The 8,910-nt window shown below is 45.3% G+C and overlaps 1 protein-coding gene across 1 annotated transcript; it reads right to left on the reverse strand.

Moving 5' to 3' along the window:
- Window positions 1-1,020: 1,020 nt before the first annotated feature.
- hapln4 (hyaluronan and proteoglycan link protein 4) lies at window positions 1,021-7,652 on the reverse strand. The gene is made up of 4 exons (XM_060846571.1): window positions 7,645-7,652; window positions 6,433-6,818; window positions 3,560-3,862; window positions 1,021-1,310 (listed from the first exon to the last, which is right to left on the reverse strand). The coding sequence occupies exons 1-4, from the start codon at window positions 7,650-7,652 to the stop codon at window positions 1,021-1,023; spliced, it is 987 nt and encodes a 328-aa protein (XP_060702554.1).
- Window positions 7,653-8,910: the final 1,258 nt, after the last annotated feature.

Consider the following 8,910-nt stretch of genomic DNA (forward strand, 5'->3'; position numbering starts at 1 on the left):
ATTTCTGAGCAGGTAAAGGCAATTCACTTTAAGGTACATTAAACTCCAGCCCACTGAGTGGCTAATTACAGACTGAATTTGTAGCATAGATACTTTACTGCTCCCTCTGAAATGATGGCGTTTAAACATTTTGAAAATTTCACATGATGTTTTTAACAGCATGCACTATTTATGAAGAATAAATAGAAACTAGAAGCGCCCTGATATTTTTAAGATATGATGGTATATTTTACATTCCTATAACTGTAGCCTGAGATTGCATAGGGAAGTGGCTCATTCCTCAATCAGATACAACTTTTGCTTTCAAACCTTTGTTATTCTGCCCAAACACCTTTCTCCCCTTCCAACTCTCACTCTCTTTCTCCCTCTCCCACTCTCAGTGTCACTTCCTCTCATTCTCACCCTCTCACTCTCTCCTACTCTCATTTTCACCCTCCATCTTTCAATCCCACTCTCACTTGCACTCTCTTTCACTCCCTCTCCCATTCTCACTCTCTCTAACTCTCCACCTATCACTGACCCTTCTGTTTCTCACTCTCTCTCTTTTTGTCTCCCTCTCCCTCTCTCTGTCTCTCTCTGTCTCCTTCTCACTCCCTCGCTTTCTGTATCCCACTTCCCTGCTCTCTCTTCCATTCACTCTTTATCTCACCTCCTCTCTCTCCCTCCCTCCTTTCTCTCGCTCTCCCTCTCTCTCCCTCTCTCTCCCATTCATTCTCCCCCTCTCTCCTTCTCTCTCCCTCTTCTCTCTCTCTCCCTCTCTCTCCCCCATTCTCTCTCTCCCATTCACTCTCCCCATCTCTCTCTTTCTCTTTCTCTCTCCCTCTCTCTCTCCCCCTTTCACTCTCCCCCTTTCTCTCTCTCATTCTCTCTCTCTCACACATTCACTTTCGCCCCCTTCTCTCTCCCTCTGACCTCCTCTTTCTCTCTTCCATTCAATCTCCCCCTCTCTCTACCTCTCCTCCCTCCCTGTCTCCTTCTTCCTCTCACCCCTCCCTGTCTCCCTCTCTCTCTCCCTCTCTTTCATTCCTTCTTTTTGAAACAGTAGACCCCGTAGAGCCGTCGCTTCTTGTCGGGGAAGCCGAAGCTGCGGACCCCGGGTTCCTTGCCGCCACACTTGTCCCGTGGGTTGACGATGGGGTAGCGGACACTGCCATCCTGTAACCAGCCAGCCTGGCAGCGGTCCAGTAACTGCAGCTTCCAGGCTGCATACAGCTGACCCACCTTGGCAATGGTCACCCCGTGTTTCTCACACGCCTTCACCGCCTCTGCATAGTTCAGCTTCCGATAGGTCCTCAGGAAATAAACTTTACCTTCACCAGAAACAAGCACAAACATTACAAAGTCTCATTAACGTGTCTGAATAAACCATCCTTCATAGTTCTTGTACAGTCTCAGACTTTTTGGAGTCACAGTACGTGGAAGAATGAATTGCAATCGTATAGCGCCTATCATGAGGCTGTCTCCCACTGCCTTTTTTAGGGAAAATAACAGCCAATTTGAACACAGCAAGCTCCCACAGACAGCTATGTGATAATGAGTCAATTATTTATAGAGTCATAGAGATGTACAGCATGAAAACAGACCATTCAGTCCAACCTGTCCATGCTGACCGGTTATTATAACCTAATCTAGTCCCATTTGCCAGCACCCGGCCCATATCGCTCCAAATACTTCCTATTCATAAACCCATCCAGATGTCTTACAAATGTTGTCATTGTACCAGCCTCCACCACTTCCTCTGGCAGCTCATTCCATACACGTACCACCCTCTGCGTGAAAACGTTGCCCCTTAGGTCCCTTTAAAATCTTTCCCCTCTCGCCTTAAACCTATGTCCTCTAGTTCTGGGCTCCCCCGACCCCAGGGAAAAGACTTTGCCTATTAATCCTATCCAGGCTCCTCGTGATTTTATAAACCCCTATAAGGTCACCCCTCAGTCTCCGACACGCCAGGGAAAACAGCCCCAGCCTGTTCAAGCTCTCCCTATAGCTCAAACCCTCCAACCCTGGCAACATGCTTATAAATAGAGTTATAGAGTCATAAAGATGTACAACATGGAAACAGACCCTTTGGTTCCAACTCATCCATGCCGACCAGATATCCCAACCCAATCTAGTCCCACCTGCCAGCACCCGGACCATATTCCTCCAAACCCTTCCTATTCATATACCCATCCAAATGCCTCTTAAATGTTGCAATTGTACCAGCTTCCACCTCTGGCAGCTCATTCCATACCTGTACCACCCTCTGTATGAAAATGTTGCCCCTTAGGTCTCTTTATATCTTTCCCCATTCACCCTAAACCTATGCCCCTCTAGTTCTGGACTCCCTATTTTATTGAGGTGAGGGCTGAAGGACTAGTATTGAGAGCTCACAAGGAGACGATCCAGTTGGAAATTGTAATATTTGACTGTTGGCATTCTCCTGGAAGGGCTGGACAAGGGCATAGCTTAACATGACAACCAACAGCCTAGTGCTTTTGACAATGCAGCACTCCCTCAGTGCCAGCCTACATCATACACTCAGCATTCTGGACTTAACCTCATAACATTCTACACCCAGAAGGCGAGAGTTCCACCTGGAGTGTGAAGGGTTAATACTAAAATATGTAAAGATTTTACATCAGTCTACAGTGATGGAGGAGATCATGACAGCCTCCTGCTAAACTAATAAATAGCTTGAAGAATGTTTAATAACATTTTGACTTATACCAATAGCTGACCTTACAGCAACCTGTACCTCTCCTGGGACCAAGATGACAGCCCCCATTGCAGGTTTCTTGAACAAAGTGAATGTAAATCCTCCTTGAATTGTTTGCGTCACATTTCACCGACATGTGGCAGGCACTGGGACCTTTGGTGAAGTACTGTGCAGAGAGTAGTTTTGACTACTGAAGAGATGGGAGGCTACACGGGACATAGACAGGACAGACAGGAAGGAACTTTTCCCCTTGGTGGGGGGATCAATATTTGGGGGCATATAACATTAAAAAAAAACATTTGGACGGGTACATGGATAAGAAAGGTTTAGAAGGATATGGGCCAAATGCAGGCGACTGGGACTAGTTCAGTTTCGGAAGTCTGGTCAGCATGGACAGGTTGGGCCAAAGGGCTTGTTTCCGTGCTGTATGGCTCGAAGACTTCTCCAAGACCCACTGTAATGCTAATAGAGTTCCCACAAGGCACAACTAAATGCCCAACACTGCGGCTCATTAGATTAATGATAGGACTTTAGTGTCATGGGTTAGTAACTGTGTTTATTTTCCCTTTCACATGGCACCACTGGCAAGACCCATTCCTAACTGAGAGACCATTGTAGGGGGACAGTCAAGGAGGCTACTGTGGGTCTGCAGTCACACAGACTGGGTAATCACAGCAGATTCCCTTCCACGAAAGGACATTAATGAAATAAATTGTTTTGTTTTAACAGCAATTGCTGATTGTTTCACAGACATCATTACAGAGACTAATCTTCTAACTCCTGATTTGTTAACTGAATTTGAATTCCATCCGTTGCCATGGTCGGGGGGTTAGGCCTATATCCCATAGTATGACCTCTCACCTTTCAGGTTGGAGGTGAAACAGAAAGCATCATATCGCTCATCATCTTTGTGGCGGTAGCCGTAGTTCCGAATGCCAGCGGTCTGCTCCGATCTGCCACACTGAAGTCGGGGCTTGGAAATCGGGTACTGGACCGATCCATCATCCAGCCAGCCTGCGTTACACCAATCCAATCCCTTCAGCCATGCCTCGTGCAGCTGCTCATAAGAGGCCAATATCCCATCCTGCTCCTCACACGCCTTCTTAGCATCTTCAAAGTTTAACGTGTAACGCCCCAGCCTTGGATGGTAAGGAAACACCACACCTTTAATTGAATTAAAGGCACCATTATACAGGAGGTAGGAACAGAGGGAAGGGTATTGGGTACTTTGGATTGCCTGGGCAGGGGACTTCAATATTTAACTACAAGGAATCTCCCTACAGCATACACTTGAAATCCCCTCAGAACATATATGTCATAGAATGGTCAGGGATTGCCTATATACGCATCCCCACCTGAATTTCATTGTCAAATTGACAGGTAATTCCCTATCACCCAGGGCTCATTTTTAACCTTCTCCCTCGAAGGAAAATCTATAAATGTGCAAATGACACATGCCGTTGTGACTTTATTTTATTAACCCGTGAGACATAAGCATTGTTGGCTGGATCAGGATTTATTGCCCATGAGAAAGTGTTGTTAGGGTGAACTGCTGCAGTCTACATGCTGCAGTTGGATCCATAATGCCCTTGTGGAAATAAGTTTAGCATTTTAAACTAAAGGAACAGTGATATATTTCCAAATCAGGATGCTGAGCCCCTTAGAGGGGAGCTTGCAGGTAGTGGTGTTCTAACCTATTTGCTGTCCTTGTCCTTCTAGAAGGAAGTGGTTGAGGGTTTGGAAGGTGCTGTCTCTAGATTCTGTGGCAGTGCATTTTGTAGACAGCACACGCTGCTGCTGCTGAGCATCGGAGATGGAGGGAGTGAATGTTCGGGGATGTGGTGCCAATCAAATTGGGGCTGCTTTGGCACAGATCTTCTTAAGTGTTATTGGAGCTGCGCCCATCCAGGCAAGTGGGGAGTATTTCATCACACTCCTGGCATGTGCCTTATAGATGGTGGACAGGCTTTGGGGGGTCAGGAGGTGAGTTACTTGCTGTGGTTTACTCCTAGCCTCTGATTTGCTCTTGTAGCCTTTGTGTTCATATGAAGAGTCCAGTTGTGTTTCTGGTCAGTGCTAACCCCCAGGATGTTGATAGCGGGCAATTCAGTGATGGTGTAATGTCATTGAATATCAAGGATTGGTTGTTAGATGATCTCTGATTGGAGATAGCCATGGTTTGGCATTTGTGTGGCATGAATGTTATTACCAATTGTGTACACCTCAGAATGGAACAGGATTGCATCAGTGTGTTAACTTCCCAGAATTCCTGCCTCTTTTTCCTTTGTCATTGCTCTGGGCCACGAACCAATTCTAACCCCCACGGTATCTGGGGCAGGGGTCGGCAGTGTCATACGACGTATACCTCAATTGGCTGACAGCAATGGAAGCTTTGAGACCCTCACAGATCAATTAGCCCAGGGCTGGATGTAATGTATGAGAAACAACAACTTGGGCCCACCACTTGGTTCTTTAGAAAGTGTAATGAAACATTGAACTGTGTCAGTAACTGGACCACAGATTGGGTTAATTGAGGTTTGCGTGAATGAGTTCAATTGAATTGGCAAATGATGTTTGTCACTCTGCTGTTTAAGGAAGGTGAGAGAGGGAAACCCGGAATTACAGACCAGGCAACCTAACTCCTGTTGTCTATAATTAAAAGTAGATGACTGAACACACTTTGAAGTTTTGCAGCTGATCATGGATTTGTAAAGGGTAGGCTGCGATTAATGAATTTGTTTTAGCCTTTTGAAGAAGTGCCTGAAATACTGGAGAGGGGAACGTTACAGAAAAAAGCAAAACACAGATGCTGTAAATCTGAAATAATAAAAACAAAGAAATAATAAAAACAAAGAAAAACTCAGCAGGTCTGGCAGCATCTGTGGAGAGAAAGAGAAAGAGTTAATGCTACAAAATCCGATCAAGTCTGCAGAACAGAGGACAGTCAGACTCTATTATGAGTATCTTTGGATGTTATCGCGATGAACATCCTGAAGTCATTTGCTGAAGTCATTGTTAGCTCACATTGAAGCTCATGGAATTGACAGCCACTTTTTGAATTGGTTTGTACAGTTGTCTCCCAGATCAAATCCCTTAATCATTTTAAACACTCTGATTAGATCACAGCTCAATCTTCGGAACTTGTAATTACTTCTGCTGGTTGAATAGTCTGGGATGAGGGGGGGGTGTTAATGAAAATTTGGAGCCAAATCTTTCCAGTTTGGGAACCCCTATTGTGTACAAGGAGTGGGTAGACAATTGGAACTCGATTGTGTAAATGACAATTGATAATAAATCGATGGTTAGTTTTATATCTGATTGATAGATTCCTGTTGAATGAGATGTTCACAAACCATCCTGGCTTGGAGTAGTACTGCCAACCCTCAGTGTGGCTGGGTCAAAATAATGGCACTTCCTCAAGCATTGTGGATCTATCTTCTGAATGGGCCTCAGTGATTCAAGAAGACAGCTCACCACCCACCTACTTGAGGACAACTGGGGACGGGCAATAAATGCTGACTCAGCCATAGCCCACAAATGAATGAGCAAAGCTGGATATATGCAGTCAGGTCACATGTTAACGCATTATCTCATTGAAGGGTAACACAGGTCGAAGGACTGAATGGCCCCTTCATGTTCCTTTGATTTTATATCCCTATCCTTTTAGTCTGTGGTTTGGACTAAAGAACAGTAAGAATAAATATCAGTCACATGGAATTGAAATAAAGGTGTACCTTCCAGGTTCAGTTTGACAATTCCTGTATCATCCTCAAGCTCATCTATGACCTCACATTCATACCGTCCGTAATCCTGCAGGGTCACGTCCTGCATGATGAGGGATGCATCGCCATCTCCATCGCCTTGTAACCACACCCTGCCCTTGTATATCCCAAAGGCTTTCTGGATCCTGCCCAATGCCACAAAGACGTCGCTGCTTTGCAATGTGTCTGATTCCTTGGTCCACTTGATGCGGATCTTCTCGGGGTCCTGGCTCTCTGGCTCATAGTGGTACCTGCAGGGCAGGATGATGGAACCTCCACGGTGAGTGAGCACTTTCCCTGGGGCAGTCTGAACCACCACGAGGCCACTCTCATCTCCTGCAGATACATGGATCACAACTCTTCATGTCAGTTGGCAAACAGACTAAACACAGAGAAGAGAGGCAGGAGGAGGCCATTCAGCCCTTCCACTCGCCTCCAGTTTCAACATGCTCCTCAAACTCAGTTCTTTACTCCCACTTTTGCCCCATCCCCTCTGATCCCTTTAGCCCTAAGAACAGTTTCTAACACCTTCTTGAAAACATTCTGTGTTTTTACCTCAACGACCCTCTGCAGCTGAGAATTCCACAGGCTCAACACTCTCTGGGTGAAAAAATTTCTGAATCATAAAAGGCCTACCCTTTAAACTGTGACATCTGGACTCCCTGATCATTGGAACATCTTTCCTACATTTACGCTGAGAAAAATTCTTGGGAATTAAAGACTGCAAATACAATTAACCGAAGAATATGAGAATACCTAATCAGAGCTCAAAGTGCAGTATACATTATCAGGACAGGCTGACACTCCCCACAATGTGGAATCAGGCCATTCAGACCATCAAGTCCATGTAGACCTGTTGAAGGGTATCCCATTTAGACCCACCCCCCCTATCCCTTTAACCCTGCACTTTCCATGGTTAATCCAACTAGCCTACACATCTCTGAACACTATGGGCAATTTAGAATAGCCAATCCACCCAAACTGCACATCCTTGGACTGTGGAAGGGAACCCAGACAGGCATGGGGACAATGAGCAAACTCCACACCAACAGTAGCCCGAGCCACCATCCACCCCTAAACTGAGGGAGTGCTGCGCTCTGTATAAAGGGGCTTTGTCTGCCCTCTCAGGTAGCTATAGATGATCCCACAGCCACCACTTCCAAAGGCAAGCAAGGCAGTGCTTACCTAGACATTATCGATCCTTCAATCAACATCAGGAGACAGTAAATGATTGTGTCATCAACACATCACTGTTTGTGGGATCTTGCTGTGCACAGTTTGGTTACTGCAATTGGCTGCATTAGAATACCTCAGAAAGTAGGTCATTGGCTGCAAGGTGTTTTGTGATATTGTGAGGTTGTTAGGAAGTCCTATACAGTATAAATGCCATTCTATTCCTCCCCTCCCCCAATGAATAATTTATTTTTGACTTGTTGCCAAATTGGGAACACTGATTCTCTCCCGTCCCATTAATCTGCGAATTTTCCGCCAATTTGGCAAGACACCAGGCATCATGGTCATTTCCCATTGCTGTTGAATCGTACATTAAGAATCTTACATGTAGTACCTTTGCTTAAATGAAGAATAATACATCTCAGGAGGAATTATAAGGCAGCCATCAGATTATGGGGTTAAGAGGATATCATTAATCACCCACGCTAAAATCAAGATGTTTCTCGTTACCTGACCTGGGATTTCAGCCCTGAAATTAATTTTGATGTCTTTACTCATTATTTCAGATGCTATTACGGTCCATGGTTTGTTGATATTTTGATCAGATTTTTAAAATGAGTAGTAACTGACAGAACCAGTGCAATGGAAAGCTCTCCATTGTGTAGAAAGATAAAAGTAAAGTTGCTTGAATCTTACTAGATCGTAGGAGAGACACAACTGGTGGTGTTTTAACCTCGGAGTTAGTACAGCTCAGGTGAGGGGAGAAGATGAGAAGGAGAGTTCTTCGTGGTCACCTGAGCCAGTGCAGGAATTGAACCCACACTGTTCATGTTACACTGCATGACAAAGCAGCCATCCAGCCAACTCACCCTAACTCAAGCCCTCCAACCCTGGCACCATCCATGTAAAAATCTTTTCTGAACCCTTTCAAGTTTAACAACATCTTTTCTTTGGCAGGGGGATGACCAGAACTGAGTTCAGTATTCTAAAGGTGGCTTAACCAATGTCCTGTACAGCCACAACATGACATCCCAACTCCAGTACTCAATGATATGAGCAATGAAGGCAAGTTATACCAAACACCTTCTTCCCAACCCTGTCTACCTGTGACTTTTCTTTCAAGGAACAATGAACCCGCAACCCAAGGTCCCTTTGTTTAGCAACACTCCCCAGGGCCCTACCATTAAGTGTATGAACCCTGCCATGGTTTGCCTTACCAAAATGTAGCACCTCACATTTACCTACATTAAACTCCATCTGCCACACCAGGGGCCCATT

The sequence above is a fragment of the Hemiscyllium ocellatum genome, chromosome 28 (genome assembly GCF_020745735.1).
Source record: "Hemiscyllium ocellatum isolate sHemOce1 chromosome 28, sHemOce1.pat.X.cur, whole genome shotgun sequence".
NCBI lineage: Eukaryota > Metazoa > Chordata > Chondrichthyes > Orectolobiformes > Hemiscylliidae > Hemiscyllium > Hemiscyllium ocellatum.

Coding starts and splice junctions, on each gene's coding strand:
- hapln4 (XM_060846571.1), bottom strand. Junction 3,863..6,432: donor TGTCAAACTGAACCTGGAAG/GTACACCTTTAT, acceptor ATTCAATTAAAG/GTGTGGTGTTTCCTTACCAT. Junction 1,311..3,559: donor TTTCACCTCCAACCTGAAAG/GTGAGAGGTCAT, acceptor TTTCTGGTGAAG/GTAAAGTTTATTTCCTGAGG.